The sequence below is a fragment of the Psammomys obesus genome, unplaced genomic scaffold, assembly GCF_907164565.1.
Source record: "Psammomys obesus unplaced genomic scaffold, mPsaObe1.curated_primary_1811, whole genome shotgun sequence".
NCBI lineage: Eukaryota > Metazoa > Chordata > Mammalia > Rodentia > Muridae > Psammomys > Psammomys obesus.
The window spans coordinates 335,560-355,186 of record NW_026585580.1 but is presented as its reverse complement, the minus strand read 5'-3'; the positions used below and the strand labels follow the sequence as shown (position 1 = coordinate 355,186).

The window sequence follows — 19,627 nt, the reverse complement described above, 5'->3', positions numbered from 1 at the left end:
TTCACCTATTGCTTATTCCCTCACCAGCTCTGACCCTTCCGGAGAGGAGCTGTGTGCTTAGCGTTGTAAACCGCACGTATCTAAACACAATAGATGTAAACATGCATCTAGGGAACAGATGCATGCACAAGCATCTAGGGAAGAGGTTCTTAACCTGTGGGTCACGATTCCATTGGTAAACCTCTGTCTCCAAAAAATATTTGCTTTATAATTTATAACGGTAGCAAAACTACAGTTATGAAGTTGGGACGAAAATAATTTTGTGCTTGGGGTCACCACAACATGAGGAGCTGTATTAAAGGGTCACAGCATTAGGAAGGTTGATAGCCACTGATTTAGGGAATCCCAAGGCTTCCTCTGAGAATGACCTTGACCCTTCTAGAAGCCCAGTTTATTGCCCTTGTCCCAACCCCACAAGACTGATTCCCTTAATTCTGACTATGTGTACTCAAGGCTCATTTTCCTAGCAAGCTCCAGTCTATATGCCAAAACACAGGGGTCAACATGCTGAGTGAGTAGGAGGCTTCCCAGATGGCAAACAGTTCCTGAAGGCAATCACAGTGCATCACCAAGGACTTGTGTGTCTTCCTAGAAATGTGCAAATAAGCAAATGCAAGCGAATACACCTGGGCCTTGCCTGCTCCTGTTGTGCTGGGTCCATGGACCCTGTGAAGTGAATTGCCCTTTTATTTTCCCAAATACCAGGCGATGCCAAACATTCCTGGGGATGTTTTTGCCTGGTATCCAGTCATAACACTTGCCAGCAATCAATGACTGGCTGGCTCTCGCAGACCCATCTGAAATTCTAGCCGCCCCACCCCCACTCCTCTATGCTCCGTCTTCACGGTGCTAAACATTTTTAAAACTGTAGTTAAAACAACACCGATAATACTGAAGTGGTTTCTTTTTGTTATCAAGTCTAAAAATGTTACCTAATCTTGATTCTTTAAAAAAAAAAGAAAAAGAAAAAACACTCAAACCCCCAATTCTACATCCCCAAAATACTGCGTCTTAATTTGGAGCAAAAGTAAAATACTTGTTTTGACTGTTTTTTGCTTCTATCTACACACAGCCAGCGTTCTAAACCTTGACATGTGCGTATGTGTTTTAGAACAATTATATTCTCAAAAAATTATTTTGACGTGAACAGTATTTTGTTTAGTTCTTATCTTCTACAAGGAATGTTTTGGAGGCATGTTATATATATATATATATATATATATATATATATATATATATATATATATATATTTATATATATATATATATAATTTTTTTTTTAAAGGGAAAGCTTTGGGGTTGGGTTTAGGTAGAAAGGAGAATGATATATATGAACAACTAAAAACCATCTGGCCAGTTCTGGTGGCACATACTCCCAGCACTTGGGAGGCAGAAGCAGATGGGTCTCTGTGAGTTCAAGGCTGGCAGAGTCTGCATAGCAAGGTCCAAGCCTGCTTGCTGGTCTATGTAATAAGATCCTGTCTCAACAGGAAGAGAAGAGACTAGAAAATACAGGAAAGAAAAATGTACTCTCAGTATCTTCATAGGACTGTTTTTTGAAGGTGTGTGTGTGTGTGTGTATTTACTATGGCTGTCTCTAGATGCCAGAATGGGGCAGCAGATCCCCTGGAGCTGGAGTCATAGACAGCTGTGAAGTGGGTGCTAGGAACTGAACTCCGGTCCTCTGAAAGAGCAACAAATTTTCTTAACCCCTGAGGCAGTTCTTCAGACCCCAGATCTCTATCTTTTAATTTTTTTCCTGTTATTTTAGAAATTATAATATAATTACATTATTTCTCTTCCTGTCATTTCCTCCTTCTAAACCCTCCTTGTTCTCTTGCAAATTCATGGCCTCTTTTTTCATTGATTGTTGTCATATACATTAATAAGCATGTTACATGCATGTAAAAGCACATACACTTTCAGGGAAGGATTGCACTTCCTGCAAATGCTATGAGATTGCATAAAAACACAGTTCTCTGAAGGTTGTATACTGTAGCTATAAATGAAGTGGAGAAGGCAATCCCTTGACTACCTTACTCATTATAGCACTTGAAATAGTGCCTGTAAGAAAAGCAAGTTTGGACTATGTAGATATCTTTTTTTTTTTTAAGCCCTTCTTTAAAGATATTAAAAGAGCTGGAGAGAAGGCTCAGTGGCTAAGAGCTCTCCTGCTGTTGTAGAGAAGCCAGGTTTGGATTCCAGCACCCACATGGTAATTCCACTTCCAGAAGGTCCTTTCCTGGCCTCAGCGGACAACAGGCATGCACATGGTACACATATATACTTGTAAGTAAAACACTGACATAAAGCACTGAAAGCTCTTCATAAGGCAGGTCTGATTGCTTATGATGATACATAGTCCCATAATGTCAGCATTCCAGAGGCCGTGCGCAGGAGGATGGTGATTTCAGGCCAGCCTGGGCTACCCATCAAGCAACTCTCCTATTGCTCTGGTGTAAGTTCCTTTTTATCCTCAGGTAGCTTAGACCTTGGCCTGATGAATGTAATCAGAGTAGCCTAATGGTATCCTAGTCACTGCAACAGCGAGGTTTCCCAGATTCCCCCACCCATCAAGTCTGTCCAGCATCAGGACTCTAGAGCAGCTGTGGGGGGTCTGTCTGGCTTAGCCCTGTTCTTCTATCAGGGCAGCTTTCAAACAAGGAACCAAAACCCCCAGATGTCGCTCAGGAGCCACACAGAAAGGACCTGTCAGAGCTGTGTCCCCCATACCTCAGGCACTCGCCCCTTTCTGGTCATCTAGAACAGAGATTTGCAGAAAGCATCTTTGCCCCATCTTCGTTTTCTGCTAAGCTGTGTAGAGTTGCAGCCCCACCTCCACCCCCAACACCAGGTCCTGCCGTGTCCATTGTGCACATAGGTGATGGTAGACCCAATAGGTTCTCCGCAGGAAGCAGGAAGCTCGGGGCACTCACTTCAGAAAAGAAGGCTAGAAACTCTTTCTTTTTTTAATCTCTTCCTCCCCAGTTGAGTGTAACTTTCCAGTGTTTTCTAAAGTTTTCCTATTTACCACCTTAGCAAAGATGTGAAACCAACTTCAGGACAGCTTTGCCTGAATATTTGGCTTCCTGCGAGGAGGGCCATGCTCAGGGAGGAGGCAAGTTCCCCAGCCTCAGCAGGATGGCTCTCTAGCCTTAGCTGTCTCTTTTCAATGAACAAGTGTGTCCGTGCTTCCAGCTGCGGGACTTGTGCCACTCTGTTCTTCTGCTCCTCAGGCAGGACACCAGCTAGTCCAAACTAGCTGAAGCAAAGGACTCCATACCCGCTGGGGATCCTCTTAGGTCTTCCATCCTATCTTTGGTGACTGCCATCAACTTCTAGTGAAAGGAACTGACTTGTGCATTTGGAAGCCCTGGTGTGTCAGTGCCAGTGCCTGGGGCTGGCCAAGGACTTTACTCTCCTTGCCTGTGGGGCGGGGGTGACACCCAGACTTCTGTGTTCAGAGGTAGAGAAGCAGCATTGTGCTTTAAACTTGAAGGTGGACCCTTCAGTAAGGCTGTGATTTGGGCACAGAAGATCAAATGGGCTCAAGAATGGCAGCTCTGAACAGGGTTTACGGACCTTCATTTCAGCCACCTCACTGGGCCTGATCATTTCCATGTCTGTCTGTAACAGTGTCAGGCCTTGCCTTACAGGGTCATTGGAGGGATTATACTTGACCGTTTATGGAAAGCCTCAGAACCATGCCTGGCACCAAGCAAGCACTCGATAGCATTCATTGTCACTCTTGTTAGTACTGGGGAAAAGAGTCCATAGAGGTGACATGCCTTACCTAAGGGTACCTCACTGGTCCACAGAAGACTTGGGACTGTACTCCATATCCAGTGTGTGTCACAGAAGCAGTGATTTCTCTGGCATTCTTAGTGCCATTGCAACCAAGAGCTCAGGCCCGTGTGCCTCTAATAGAACATGGCATGTGGAATGATTTTGGTTTTGTTATGGCTGTGTGAGCACACTCAACATCTCTGCCTTTGTGTTCTACACCATGTTCTAGTTAAAACTGTAAGGAGTCTCTCTCTCTTTCGAGCCCCTCCTATGTAATTTAGTGCTTTCCTTTTGCAAAAGTATATTAGCACATTGTCACTTTTAGCCTTTCACCCACTGAGCCTGGCATTTAATGTGTTATTAAACTCAATATTGTTTCCTATAAACAGCCTTAGAGGGATGAGAAATAATTAGAGTGACATTTTTGAATAGGCCCCTGTGCTACGTGAACCTAGCATTGCACAGAAGGGCTTGTTAGTTGTTTGGTCCCTGACCTCGGGTCAGGAGAGAGTAATGGGATGGAGATTTGGGGTGCCAGAGGGCCTTTGAAAGGTTTTTATGAGGGACAAGTAGGGTCACCCTTTGCGGCTGCTGCTGTTGCTGCTGTCCCCTCCTTCCCTCTATTTCCTCTCCCCCTGCCCCTCCCTTTAAGTGATGTGGTGAATTTAGCAGCTGATTTTATTTTGCTCTTTCAGACGATTGGGAAAGAGCTCACACTGGCCAGCTTGAGCTGATTCGTAGGCCTTCTTGGGATACACTTCTGTGGATGAGCCTCATCCCCTGTTCTTTCTTTTTAAGCCTTTGACTCATGATCTCTTTGGCTTTGGTCTTCGAGTTTTTGTTAGCATTCTGTTATGTGCTGAGTTGTGTGCTTGCTATCGTTTTTGGAACAAACTTGAAGAATCCCAAGCTAACGGTTGCCTGTTTTGCTGGTGCTCCCTGGCTGACAGAGGCTGCTATGCCTCTCTGTGCCTGGAGTTTAGCTTCCTTTCTTATGAGACAAGGAAACTGGCATCTGGAATACAGTAACATGGGAACAAGTATGGTTAAGAATTTGTTTCTACTGCCACAATCCAGGGATGGAAAAATATGGCAGGTATGGAAAAATACCGGAATCGATTATTTTTGCTTTAATTCTGATCTTGTGGACTTAACATTCAAAAAAAACATGTGTTAGACATTCGTCTGTGGTTACCGAATACTACAGCTGTTCATACTATAGTTCATCCAGAGGGTATTTATGAGATGCCTACTGCATGGGCAGCACTGGTTTGGACACAGTGAGAGAAAGCGGTTGTACAGAAATGTACCTGTGAACAGGTGGCAGGGTGCAGATCAGACAGCTCTCCTGTGGGATGGCTGTGTCCATGTGATGAACATTTATTACCCAGTCATCTCTGTCCCCTCACCATCTGAGGCTGCGTGGAGAGGGTCGTCAAACCAAGTAGCTTCTACATTCTTCAGGAACTTAGATTTGGTGGTGTCAACCTCTACCTTGGTAGGGCTTTAAAAAAAAACAAAACAAAACAACAAAAAAAAAAAAACCTTGAGTACACCACTTGCTGTACATGCTTGATGACCTGAGTTTGCTCCCTGAAACCCACAGTATAAAAGTTGGGCTTGGTGGTGGGAGGTAAGACCAACTCTGGAAAAGTTGTCCTTTGACCTCTTCATGTGTACCTGGGCACACACACACACACAAAAAATATCTTGGCTCCGATAGAACTGACTCTCAGGTTTGTCTTGAGATGTTTCTCTATCACTGATTGTAGACTTCATCTTTGTGAGTCTGCTTACTTTACTAGAGTTTACTTGTAACCTCCACTTTCTTACTTGTGCTCCTGCTCGCTCACAGGTGCAAAAGCTTGAGCACCTGCTCAGGTGAAAGAAGGCTGTGCTCTCCTTCCTGTTTCATCTCTCGTACTGTAAGCAAATCAGCCTTTTTGTAATCTATTTAGGGCCATAGTTTTGCATTTTGTGATGTCTGTGGACATTTCATTCGTTACAGTGGCCCCTAAGTATTTTGCTGAAGTCTATCTATGTTCCTAATCCCTAGAAGGAGGCAATGGGCCTTAGGGAGAAACTATGCCTTCAGTAGCCTGATTGGACATGAGCTACAGTAGTCCCATTGACCATGAGTTCAGTGTTAATGAACCAACAGTATTAAAGATGTATTATTAACTAAGGTGCCTTTTAGAAGCATGCATAGAGCAAAGTTGTATGTTGGTCTCCTGGTGAAATGTGGCTGTGGTTTGTAGCACCCCAACTCTGTACTTCTCTATGGTACAGTGTTTCAGTGTTCAGTGTTTGCAAGGTGCCATAGAACTGCCATGAATGAAAATTGGCTCTGCATGCAGGGCTAGAGCAAAAATGTATGTAAGTCACATACTAAATGCCTACTTCCTGGTCTTTCTTTATCTGTCTTGTCTTGTTTGTTTGTTTTAAGGGTAATGGCTCCCAGACTTGGCTGGATGTTACAGTGTTCTGGGAGCTGGACTAAATGCTGATGAGCCAGCTCAACTGTAAGGGTCTGGTTTAGTTGCCTGGGGGTATGGCCTGGATATAGAAAAATTTCAAGTTCTTTCAGGGATTCAGTCACAGGCATAGTTGGACAGTGCTGCTCCACACATAGAATTACAATGCTTCTGAGAAATGGATGCTGGCCAACTGAAAGAGGCCCTCCAGGGCCTCACACCAGTGAAGACCCACAGCTGCTCTGGGGACAGGAACCATGACAGAAGACCATGGCTGCTAGTGGCACTGACCAACACATCCCCCAGCCCCACTCAGGAGAGGGTGGGCTTAGAGTTTTAGGGGCTGGAGGAGTCCTAAAGAGAAGGCCTGTGGTGGCAGAGGGCAGTTCCCACTAGAGACTGGGGACTCGTGGTTAAAGAAAGCGAGCTGTGTTTCTTTCATCTTGTTCAGTGATCAGTACCTGAGCACTCCCATCACCTGAGTTAGCTGTTGGGGAGGCCGTGCAATGAAGACTGAGGTGGTGGGATCCCTGCCTTCCTCTAGGTGATAGCCCACTGTGGAGAAATGATAGCATAACATCCTATGCTGGGGCCTCTGCTGCCCATGAAGGAGTGACCTGTAGAAATAGTGATGGCCTTTCAGAGAGCTCAGGGTATAGGGGAAGCACAATGGTGAGAGAGACACATACTAACAAGTCGTGTGGAGTAGAAGGGGAGAAGGGATCTATGAAGAGAGGCTTTGGGTTGGAGGCAAGCATGTTACTGTAAGGAAAACATGGACATTTGGGCTAGAAGAAGGTCAGGAATGTAGAAGAAGGTCTTATCATCATCATCATCATCATCATCATCATCATCATCATCATCATCATTTATTACTCTTTATTCAGTTTGTATCCCGACTGTAGCCCCCTCTGTCATCTCCTCCCAATCCCACCTTCCCTCCCTCTTCTCTTCCAATCCTACCCTCCCTCCCTCTTCTCCCCCTATGTCCCTCTCTTAGTCCACTGATAGTAGAGATCCTCCTCCCCTATTATCTGCCCCTAGCCTATCATCTCTCTGGCTGGCTGTTTTGTCTTCCTCTGTGGCCTGGCAAGGCTGCACCCTCCAGGGGGCAGTGATCAGAGAGCCTGCCACTGAGTTCATGTCAGAGACAGTCCCTGCTTCTGTTACTAGGGAACCCACTTGGAGACTGAGCTGCCTATGGGCTATATCTGAGCAGGGGGTCTAGGAAATCTCCATGCATGGTCCTTGGTTGGAGGGAGTATCTATCTCTGCAGGACCCCTGGGCCCAGATTTTTTTTTGGCTCTGTTGGTCTCCTTGTGGAGCTCCTGTCCCCTCCAGGTCTTTCTATCTCTCCCCTCTTTCATAAAATTCCATGCACTCTACCCAAAGTTTGGCTATGAGTCTCAGCCTCTGCTTTGATACCTCGATCATTAGAGTCTCTCAGAGCTGTCTGTGATAGGCGTCTGTCCTGTTCCCTGTCTTCTCCTGCTTCTGATGGTAGAACAAGGTCTTAAAGACTAAAGGAATCCGTTTCAGGAATGGGGAAGTGGAGAAGAGCACCTCCTGGTACCTAACCTCATTTTTTCTTCCCCTTCAAGTTTGATAGAGCATGCACAAGGCATCAACACAGATGTGTGAAGACTCTCTGTACATATCTTGAAGTAAATGATGGCTCACTACAGAGTAGCAGCAAGCTCTTTTCTCTTTTAAAGGAGAGGGTTGAGTCCATACAATAGGCCGAGGGCAGCCACCTGTTGCTGGCATGTCCAGAGAAGGTGTCTTTCACTTGTTTCCCCTCTGATTTGGCCATGGCCAGACTTCTCCCTCCCTCTTCCGTCCCACTCCCTGCACACAACTCTCTGACCTCCAGGTTTGGAAAGGAAACCCATAACCGCTGGCTGAGGAGGTGTCTTCAGAGCCTCTGGGGAAATGGCTTTTCTTCACCTGACTTTGTGCGCATGTCACGGAGTGCTTCTTGGTCCTGGCTGTATGTACATCTGTAGACTTTGAAACAATGACAATAGAGAGATCCGCACCACTCCAGACTGCAGTACACAGCCAAGGAACTGCACATATCCATGATTTTATAGACAAGGGATTTGGTTCAGGGTGTGAAATACGTTCCCCAGTGGTTGCATAGCTAGCAGAGTCAGCATTTGAACCCAGACAGTCAATTTTAGCTTCGAACCTCCACATTTTGTAAGCTCACCCCTGGTTTAAACTGTTTCAGTACTGATTTGACTATTAGCAACCAGACGGGGACCACAGTCATCTCAAGATAGCTTTCACAAAACAGAACAAAAACCAGTATTATGGGTTTTGTGAAGTCTCATTCCCTGTTCGATAGAAGGGAAGATGTGAAACTAACAGCTAGAAGCTGTTTCTGAAGCTTGAGTTTGAATCTTCAGAGTTGCTGTCCAGTGTGCGAGCAACTCAAATGTCCAGGGAGTCTGGATTCAGAGCCTTTAAAAGCTGTATGACCTTCCACAGAGTGGGGTGCCCAGAATTGAATCAATACGTGAACGAACGAACAAATCTTTCTGCCTGTCAATACAGTTTGCTTCAGTCCGTCTGCCATGAAAACGAGTGTAGCCATTATTAGGGGCACAGGATTGCTTTGCTTTTTAGTGCAGGTACCGGGAGGGTAGATCAAAACTGGCATTAACTGTGGGGTAGGTAAAAACCCTGCATCCTGAAGTGGGAGTTGGAGATACAAATGGATGGCCCCAGGACAAGGAGCAGCCTCTGCTTGCTCCTTTTGATGTGGCCAAGAAAGTAAACAGGAACTTTTGTCCTTTGTCTTCCAGGTCACAGCCAAGACTGCCTTCCTATTTATTTTACCTCAGTATAACATTAGTGTGCCTACAGCAGGTAAGAAAAGCATTGCTCTTTATCTCTCCTGGCTATGTTAACCCTGAAGGACTTGAAAAACTTCCCTTTTGCTCTATGTTTGTGATCTTTTAGATACCCCTCTCCCCTAATTGGGTGGCTGGGCAGTTCTTCCCCACCAAAGGACCAGAAGAAAAGTACTGTACTATGGGGTGCTACGTGTGCTTCTGGCTCCTTCCTCCATCGTAGGTGGTGTTGATTTCTGTTAGGAACGGAACATAAGGCCCAAGACCTCTGATCGAGAGCCTAGCCATCTTTTTAAGGTTTTCCATGAGGAAAGGGGGTTAGATGTCATGCTTTGATGGAGGGTGAAGACATGGTGGGAGGGGAATTCTGTACTTTGACAAGGTCCAGGAGGTTAGGAGTAAACTGTGTCTTCACCCGGAGACGTCTCATAAAGCCACTGGCTGTAGTTGCTGCATTACAAGCTGTCCTACATCCAGGATTTCCAAGAACCTGCAGAAAGTCCAGCTGTCATGGTTGCAAGAACCATGTGGTCTTCACCAGTAACTTCCAGTCCAGCTATGGGGCTCCAACTCGAGAAGGGGGATCACACAGCAGCAGAGCGGGGGGAGAGTGGGCCCGTTCTGGAATGATAGCTGCTGCTTGTTTCCAAGCAGTCACCTGTGCAGAGGTTGCTATAAACCCAAACTGGCTGCACAGTTGCCTTTATCATCCCTGTGATCAAATATGTAACAGAAACAACCTCAAGGACAAAAAGTTTATTTAGGCTCACAGTTTCAGAGGGTTCTCATTGTGACCACACGTTTCTGTGTACTTAAGCCATAATGGTGGTAGAAGCAAGTGGCAGAGGACAACTCTTTATCCTGTAGCATAAAGGAAGCAGAGAAAGGGTGTGTACAGGAAGGAGGACTGGGCTAGGTACTTGCAAGGGCGCACACCCAGGAATCTACTTGTTCTGAGCTAGCCCTTGCTCTTTTTACCATTCCCCAGTGATATTATCACCTTTTGACTGTATCATTTGAATAAGTCAGCATCCTCATGGTCGGATAACATGAGAGACACCCCAGAGTCATGATGCTCTAATCTCCAGGCATTTCTTAATCTATTCAAGTAGATAATCAAGTTAAATCATCACAGTCACTAAAATAGTTTTCTCTTGAGATAATTATTTTTATCCCAACAGAAACAGAAAATGTTTCCTCGTATGTATGAACAACTCACTTTTTAAATGTTGGCAGCTACTTCTGTGAATGCCACACAGGATAGACAACAGAAAGAAGTTGATACATTTCCAGGCCAGGTTCAGCTTTGGGGCCATGTTTCCGTAGCCTTGGGTTTCTGAGGTCTCAGCCTAGAAATCAACCATCACTCCATCTTAGCTATAATATACTAGGTGTCCCTTTGAGGAAGGAAGGAGGGAGTTTTGTTTGCCTGCCGAGTGTAGCACTCTTCTCATCGTTTGATAGTAGACTTTTATGTGTGAGGCTCTTTTATCTGGCTCCACCACATATGGGCAGGGGTGGTGATGGCAAGTGTATGAGTCTGTGGCCCAGAGGAGGTACCATGCAGTTTTCCTGGCACATACCAGACCCTGAGGGGAGTCCTTGCTTCTGGGTATGTAACACAGTTAGTTCCTTTTGTGGAGAGTCAGACAGAGAGATTGCAGTGAGAGAGGAGGAACATCCTCTGCTGTGGGAAGAGAGTTTTGAGAACCAGGAAATGCTATGGCCAAACATACGTGCCTTCAGTGCACACTGGAGTGAACTTTGTTGCTCAGTGTCCTGTGGTCCAAGAAAGTCAGGCTTCTTTCACTCTTCTCACTTGTCAGTTGTGAGATGTCCGTAGAACCTGTTGTTAGTTAGAACCTGTACGTACCAGGAGCGATTTAAAGTCTTTAGTTTTTAAAATGTGATTAAATAGCTGGTCATAGCAGTGTCTCCCAGCAGCTGGGAATGTTGCACCGCATCTAGCCCCAAGTTTATTACGTCACCCACTTTTAAATGCATAGTATGATTGTTTTAAGCAAATTCACACTGTGCTGCCTTCCACGTCAAGAACTGTTCTCATCTTGCAGAACTGAACTTTTAATCATTGCAGAACAACTCCTCGTAGCAACCACTGTTCTTTTTCCTCTGTGAATCTGTTGCAGTAGTTACCTCATATGCATAGCAGTGTGTCTGTATTTAGATTATTGTGACAGCATCTCACACAATATTAAGCCAGGCTAGCCTTGAACTCAAGGCAGTCCTCTGGCTCAGCTTTCCAAGTGCTAAGAATACAGGTGAGTCACCACACTCAGTTTTAGAAGCATATTAGTTAAACTCTGGGTACAGGCTTAAAATTTAAATACATGGGGTTTCCCCCCACAAAAAAAATACATTTATGCAAGCATTGTGTAATTCCTGGAGCATATGTATACAGTATAAACAAGATAACGATCACATATGACCCCACCTCTCAGAAAAAAACCGAAAATCTTTAGTTAAAATATTTTTAGGTACTGATTCATAGCTTGCTATTTTGATATTATAATGTGACGGATGCTTTTCATGTGAAAATAGTTGGTCTAGTCTAACATACTGGAAATCTTAAGAATAAGTAACTCACCCTTCCTTTCATTTCCCTTCTCTGCTCTCTTCCTTCTTTTTCTTCCTTTCACTGGAAGAAGCCTTTGAATGAAGCCAGCCTGGTTGGGAATGTTTTATTTTTCTTCTTCCTTCTCTCCTGAAACTCATGTACAATTTAAGGCATTCCATTTACTCTATTGAACTATAAGGTCATATCTTTTCTCAGGGTGACAAAATGTGAAATGAAAGAAAAATGGCTTCATGATGATATCACACAACTGCCACACACACTTGGGATGCATTGCCTCTGTTTTTTCTCTCTTTTAATTAAAAAAAAATTATGTGTATGGGTGTTTTGCCTGCATTTGCATCTGTGTACCATGTATATGTACTGTCCTTAGAAGATAGCATTGGATCCCCTGAAAAAGGAGTCATAGACAGTTGTGAGATACCATGTGTGGGCTGAGAATCTGACCCTGGGTCCTCAGGAAGATCACCTATGTTTTTAAATCCCTGAGCCATCTCTCCAGCCCTAATTATTATTTTTTTTAATTTAGCATATAATGGCTTTCAATGGCGTCATCATACATTTGTGTCATTATTCTTTGTTTTTACTCATCCTTCTCTCCAGGGATCTTCCCCCATGCCATGCCTTCCCTTTCTTGGTTTCTTCCCTCTCACCGCAGACTCCCTTTGCTTTCCTGGAACAGGTATTACATTGCTTTCTTCCTTCTTTCTACTTTTATAACCTCCACATGTGCATATGTGCAGACACACACACACACACACACAGATACACACACACCCTATATAAATTTAAATAGAGATTCCTTACAGGAGGCAAAGCACACAGTATTTGTCTTTTTGAAACTGGCTTCTTTTATTTAACAAAGTATCCTACTCTGTCCAGTTTATTGTCAGTATCTTGATTTCATTTGTTTTATGGCTACATAAAATTCCTAATTTACATAACCCACTCATCTGGTGATGGACATCTAGGCCGGTTCCATTTCTTAGCTATTGAGAATAGTGCAGCAGTGTAAAATGGATATTCCAGTGTCTATGCGGGATGCTGACCCAGAAGCCCTTGGTTGTATACTTCCACAACGGCTGCATGGATGTTCGCTCTCATGAAAGCGCTCCCTGCATCTTTGCCAGCATTTGTTGTTGTTTGTTTCTTGCTGATAGCCGTTCCGACTAGAGTGAGATGGGGGTCTGGAAAGAGTTTTAGCCTGAATTTCCTTGATGGCTCAGGGTGTTGAACAGTTTTTCAAATACTTTTGAGATTCTTCCTTTGAAAACTGCCTATTGAGTTCATGAGCCCATTTCTGGTTGGATTGTTGGGGTAGGGTTAGATAATAAATTTTTTGCAGTTCTTCGTTTATCTTGGCTATTAATCTTTTGCCTAAAGCATTGTTGGTAAGAATTCTCTTACACTCTGAGGATTAATTTGAGACAGGGTTTCCGTGTGAGGCCCTGACTCATCTGGAACTCACTAGACTCAGTAAGCCTTGACTTTGTGGTCATTCTCCTGCCTCTGCCTCTGGTGCTGAGTTACAGGGAAGCACCAACACAGCTAGCTTTTAAAGCTGTTCCTGTTAGGTATTGTCACAGCAACATAAAGTTAAAAAAAATGAACATGCATGTGCTATGGCATTCTTTGAACTCTTTGGAGAAATTTGTGTAGAAAGCAGTGCCTTAGCCATCCATCTCACAGTCAGGATGAGAAGAGAGTAGACTGTTCCATGCTAGGCCCCAGTCAGAGCTTCTGGGCATAAAGAACTTCCCATTGAATCTTGGGAGAGTGCCACTATCATGCCATCATTAGTTTAATTAGTTAATTGCTCACTCTAGACAAATGTTTCTGTGTCTCTTGTATGCTGGCCCCAGTTGTAAAACAATTGAAGGGAAAGATGTATAATAAATAAGTAGATAATTGTAATTGCAACAGGGTGGTGAAGGAAATACACGGAGCTATGAGGTGAAGAAAAAATAAAAGCCGGGTGACGTAGCCTTCAGAAAAGCTGACTTTGTAATGGGACTGAGAACAAGCAGTTCACAGAGCATAGAAGACAGGACAGTGCTCACCGAGGGATCAGTGTCGATATGGAAACCCTCAATTGAGGTACAAATGCCTGGAGTGTGCGGGTGGCTGGGGGTGGCCACTGAGTAGTGGGGCTCATATCTTGCAGGATGTAACTACTGAACTCTGCTTCTGAAAAGCTCCTCTATGTCTGTGGACCACGGGTGAAGGTCTGTTAGAGTGCCTTCGAGATGCAAGGGTTTCAGTTACTTTAGAAAGGGAAGATAAGGTATCATGCAGTTGCCTATCTGTTGTGGAAATCTTACCATTCGGGACTACTTGAAATCTGACAAGCAAAGTCTGAGGGAGACAATGAAATCAGAAAAGCCTGCTTAATTTTGTTTTGAGCTCCAATGGTGACCAGCCCCGTACAGTAATGCCGGTTTGCCTGGCCTGCAGGAAAGCAAACTTCTCACAGAACGAAAACATTTCACAATAACAGGTTTGTTAAGGGTTGTGACTCCTAAAGCCTTCCTTCCAAATCTCCTTAGGGCTGGAAGTGCTTAGAAATCTATCTTTTTTTTTTTTTTTCATCACTAGAGTAAACTGCCTTCTAAAATTTCTTCTTTATAATGTGTATCTTGCTCAAGTCAATGTTTAAAATTGAATTTTGGTAGAATGGTGACTTTGAGCTTAATGGCACCCCTTCTAACCAACTCCTTGCTCAGCCTCTCAAGCCCTGTCCTGATGGATGTGGGCTACCCAGCTGAGCTCTCATTTCTAAGTCTCCGGGTCTTCCTGGCTGGGGTTTTCAGGTTTTAAGGAACTTTCAGTGCATGTTGAAGAGGCTCTTTCTTGACTGGTCTTCTCTGCTGCGCTCCTTTTTTCTACCCACTGTCTCTAGCCTCAAGACCCCTACACTCAGTAAGCCTAGTGGCTTAATCATCAGCCACTTCTCTCTCAATTTGGAGTCTTGATGTCTGAGGTCCACAGGACTCAGGGCTTCTCTTCCTCTGAAGGTATGAAGGAAGGAAGATCTGTTGCCAGCTTCTTTCCAGATCAACTTCACATTTCCTCCGTGTGCGTGTCAGTCTCTGTCGAGTTTCCGTAGGCCATTTTGGCACCATCTTAACCAACATCAGTAAAGAGCCTGTTTCAAAGGAACTCACATCAGAGGATGCTGGGATACAGGTAGCATATCAACGAATGAACTCTAGGAGAAACACAAATTAGCCCAGACCACATTCCAGCTGTAAGGTAGTCTCGCTGCAAATTGATGGTTTGGTTCCATCGTGATGAACAGATGAGGCTGCTGTGGAGCTGACAACAGCAGTGGCTGGGATAGGCCATGGTGCCCATCATGCTGGCATCCAGAAGGCTGACCTTAAGGTTGACAGTGATAAAAAGGTGAGTCCCCCTCACCTTTAAGACCAAATCCCAGCTCTTTGTATGACTTCTGCTTGGCATCCTGTCTGGGTTTGCAAACAAAAAAAGCTAGGACTATTTGAATTTCACCAAAACACATTTAAAAAAACTATTTAATCCCAAACAATAAAGGTAAAGTTAGTTTGTAGAAGGAACCCCATGTTTGAAAGTGATGTCTAATTGGGTAACAGAAAATGTGACAAGTCAGAGAATATTTGACAGAACAGGATACTTACAACTTTCGTGAGAAGAAAGGAAAGGGAAGTTACTTAATGGGCAATGCAGAGAGAGAGAGAGAGAGAGGGAGACAGAGAGAGAGGAGGCAGTTTTACAGAGAGAGGTTGAATGAGAGAACAAGCTAGACACTGGTGAACACCGAATGAGCCAGAGAATGAGAAGGAACCAGGAGATTAGAGCAGATTGCTGGAGTTAGTTTGCTGCCAAGCAGACAATTCAGAGGCTGAGAGAAAAGCGAGATTGTAAAGTCAGCTGGGAGAGGAGTTTGAGCCAGAACAGCTGAATTGAACCAGCCATCCCTGAGCTTGGAAAGAACCAGGAAGTGTGAGCTTATTAAGCAGTAATTCTCAGAGGCTGAAAACATTCTAGGCTTAGGTTAGCAGATGGAGCAGTAAGCCTCCGAGACAACAAATGAAACAGGAGAATAAAAGTACTTTGAAAGAAAGAAAAGAAGGAAAGGAGAAAGAAAAAGACAAAGGGAAGGAAGGAAGACTTTATTACTCCTCCTTTTATATCGATACCCACCTGTAGCAAGATCTCCAATGAAAATTGAGGAAAATCAATAAAGTTGGATAAGTCAGGTGTAAATTATGCAGGTAAAGAGCTGCAGGTAGTCTTCCGAATGCTCCAGGGCTCTCAAAGGTAAGGTGAAGAGAGCCACTTAATGTAGTTACTCGTTTGTATCTAGTTCTTTCCTCATTCAGGTTTTTTGTTTGTTTGTTTGTTTGTTTGTTTGTTTTTCATAAATCTTGGTTACTTCTCAATTGCTGGGAAGATACACCATGACCAAAGCAACTAATGGAAGAAAGTTTACTGTGGGCTTGCTTACAGCTTCAGAGGGTTAGAGATTATGGTGGGAGCCTGGCAGCAGGTAGGTAGGCATGGTGCTGAAGCTGTAGCTGAGAGCTCACCTCCACAAGCAGAGACAGAGCTGACAGGGAATGGCGTGGGCTTTTGGCACCTCAAACCCCAGTGACAAACCCTTCTCCAACAAGGCCATACCTCCACCTAGGGACCAAGCAGTCAAATATATGTGCCCATGGGCTGTTCTCATTCAAACCACCACACTATAACTATTTGGGGGGTGTGTGTGTGTCGGGGGAGAGGTAGAGAGTATGACTAAGTAGATTTGGGTTTCAGCTGGAGCTGGAGCTCCCCAAAAGTCATGAAGACACATTTTCGTGGTATACATTTTTGTATGTGCAGGCTAGTTTTATGTCAACTTGATACAAGCTAGAGCCATCTGAGAGGAGGGAACATGAATTGAGAAATTGCTTTAATAAGATTGGGCTGCAGGCAAGCTCTTAGGGCATTTTCTTAATTGGTGATTATCCTGGGATGGCCCAGGATAATTTATGCTGCTGCCACCCTTGGGCTGGTGGTCCTGGGTGCTGTGAGAAAGCAGGCTGAGCAAGTTATGAGGAGCAAGCCAGCAACACTCCTCCATGGCCTGTTCATGATTTCTTGTCTTGCCTCCAGGTTCCTGCTTTGTTTCTTTGATAATGAACACTGATGTGAAAGTGTAAGCAAAACAAACCCTTTCCTCCCCAAATTACCCCTGGTCATGGTGTTTCCTCATAGCAATAGAAATCCTAAGAAAGAATGTAAAGGGAGTCCTGGTAGGTTTGAAGATCCTGGGCCTGTCTGCTGCTCTACACAAAGAAAAACAAGGCTGGTATGTCAGGATCTCTTCCGGAGGAGGGATTATTTTACAGTGATCAAAGTAACAGATCCATCCTCTTGTTCTGTCCATTTCTGTTGGTTTGATCATTAGTATCTACCATATTGTGTTTTGTAGCCGGAAGAGGTAGAAAGCCCAGGAACCTTCTACATCATAGCTTGGCCATTGTTTTCTAGCCCCTTCTGGGATTGACATACTGTCCACGAAAACAGCCTCAGACAGGTGGTTTTTAAAGCCTCATTTAACTCGGGCTTGTGTAGAGGATCTGAGTGACTCTAGTCTCCTCTGCAGGCATTAGAGCTGCCTACTGCTTGTGTCATGCTCTTGGCATCACATATCAAACCGAGCCCCTGTTGTAAGATAAGTGCAGAGAACAAAAAGGGGAAGGACAGGTGGACAGCAGTGGCTCTGGAGATGGAACCTGGACCTGTGACCCTTACAGCTGTGAGAGACTGAGACGGGCCTGATCCTTTTACACTGAGTGCAGCTGGGCCCAGAGAGCTGATTGATGTTCTCAAGGATGACCAGGAAGGGCAGAGAGAGGCTGGGCTGTGTGCACCTCATGTAACACGAGCACAGAAAAGCTAGATCTGTCACAGGAAGATGCCAACTAGGGAAACACGGAACTGGCTTTGTCCTCACCTTGTGCCGAATGGCTACCAAGACCACTTTTGGCTCAGGGTCCCTCTGTATGAAGAGAAAACTAAAGCAGCTTCCCTCCTCCCCGAATGTGTCAGCCATGAGAAGCTTCCTCCCAGGGACTATGGGCAAGTCTGAACTTGGTTTTCGTTTCAATAACTAAAATTTAGCAATCAGAACAACTGTTCAGAAGAGGGGACGGATCATACGCGATCAGTTTCATGATGCTTCAGAAACTGAATTTGTCCATGTAAATCTGGACATGTCGTCTTCTAGCAGGGACTTGATCCCAGAGAGCCTGTGCTGGTGCTTCTCACCCGCCCTGATGCTGCGACCCTTTCATTCAGTTCCTCGTGCTGTGGTGACCCCCCAACCATAAAATTATTTTTGTTGCTACTTAATAGCTGTAATTTTACTACTGATATGAATCCTAATGTAAATGCAGGATATCTGATATGCGGCCCCAGTGAGAGGGTTGTGACAGGCTGAGAATTGCTGGGCTGTGCCATTTAGTGTGGCATTTCTGTGGGCTTAACTTAGCAGAACTTCTGATCTGCCGGGCTGTCTCTTGGCTTGATGCTTGAGATCCATGGGGACAGGGACACTGTGTGGTTTCCTTCTTCGCCATACCCTGACCCAGACACTGACTACTCAGGATTGATTCAATTTTCTTTTTGTCATCTTTACCTCCCCTGTCTCCAGATCAGAATGTTCTTGTATTTTCTTATCCTAGCTACCTGAAGTATTATTTTTCTAGTCAGTTGTTCTTACAAAAAATAACTTTATTTTTGTCCTTAGATTAACGGGTTTGTCAACATTGTTGTTTTTGTATAAGCCCTGAGATTTAACTTTTTAACCTCTAAAAATGTAAAGAAAAACTCTGCTTTCTTCTTGTTATTGCGGCTGTTTCATGTGATTTCCCCAAGAAGTGGTTTATTCTTCCTGACTCTTGGTGACTTTTTTCTGAAGTCCACATGTCCCCCAGCTGTAGGTGTCCTGTGGCATGGCAGCCTCCTGAGAGGTGTGTCCAGGGTGTGCCACAAGCAGCTGCAGCCTGGATGCAGAGGGACCCCACATGTGTGCCTGACCCCTCGGAATCCCTAATGGACTTTCTTGCATTAAGGTTTACAGTCTTACAGAAAGGGCTGATTCTTCAAGGAGACAATTCAGACACCTCTGGCTTCTATTCCTGAATCCTCTTTAGTCTCCTCTCACAGTCCCTGCTTCTTTTTATGCTATAAAAAACACCCTTTGTCTTCTTAGGGTGCTATCAAATGGAAGGGAATTGATTATAAGACATTAGGTAAGAAGCTGGATGGTAGCCTGGAAGATTGTCACCTACACCTTTCATTGCATGACGCTTGCATAGAAAGAAAACGTGTTTCTTAAGGCCGAGGATGCAAAATACAAGGCAAAATTCTGGGGCTTAGAAATCTGAATCCATGGCATCATCAATGGTGGCTCCTTTTCCTCCTCCTAGGGAAAGAGCCCTTCTCATTGCTTGTGGATGGCTGCTACCTCCCTGCCTCTCCACATCATCTTTCTCCTGTGTGCCGGTGTGTCTCTGTGTCCATACGTCCCAGGTTTTAGGGACACAAATCATACTGAAATGAGTCCCCACGCTAATGACCTCATTTAACTTCTTGCTTCTGTAAAGACCCTATCCAAATAAAATATTTTGAGGTACTAGGGGCTCCAACATACTTTCTGCAGGTAAGGGACACAATGTAATCCGTAACGGTGTGTATATATGTCCGTGTATGGGTCCACATACACTCTGAGAAACATCTTGGTGCTTCTTATGAAGAGATCAATGACCCTCTCTTCCATTCCAGGTTGGGAGGTCAGAGATGATGAAACATGAGTGGAGATCAGAATCCTGCTGAAGGCCGTGTGTGTGTGTGTGTGTGTGTGTGTGTGTGTGTGTGTGTGTGTGTG

At 44.6% G+C, this 19,627-nt stretch overlaps 1 protein-coding gene across 1 annotated transcript in view; it reads left to right on the top strand.

Moving 5' to 3' along the window:
* Window positions 1-19,627, top strand: part of Tram2 (translocation associated membrane protein 2) — a 77,118-nt gene that overhangs the window by 31,096 nt on the left and 26,395 nt on the right. The window contains exon 2 of the mRNA XM_055605847.1: window positions 9,072-9,135. Coding sequence (XP_055461822.1) covers window positions 9,072-9,135 — 64 coding nt within the window. The remainder of the gene's footprint in view (window positions 1-9,071; window positions 9,136-19,627) is intronic.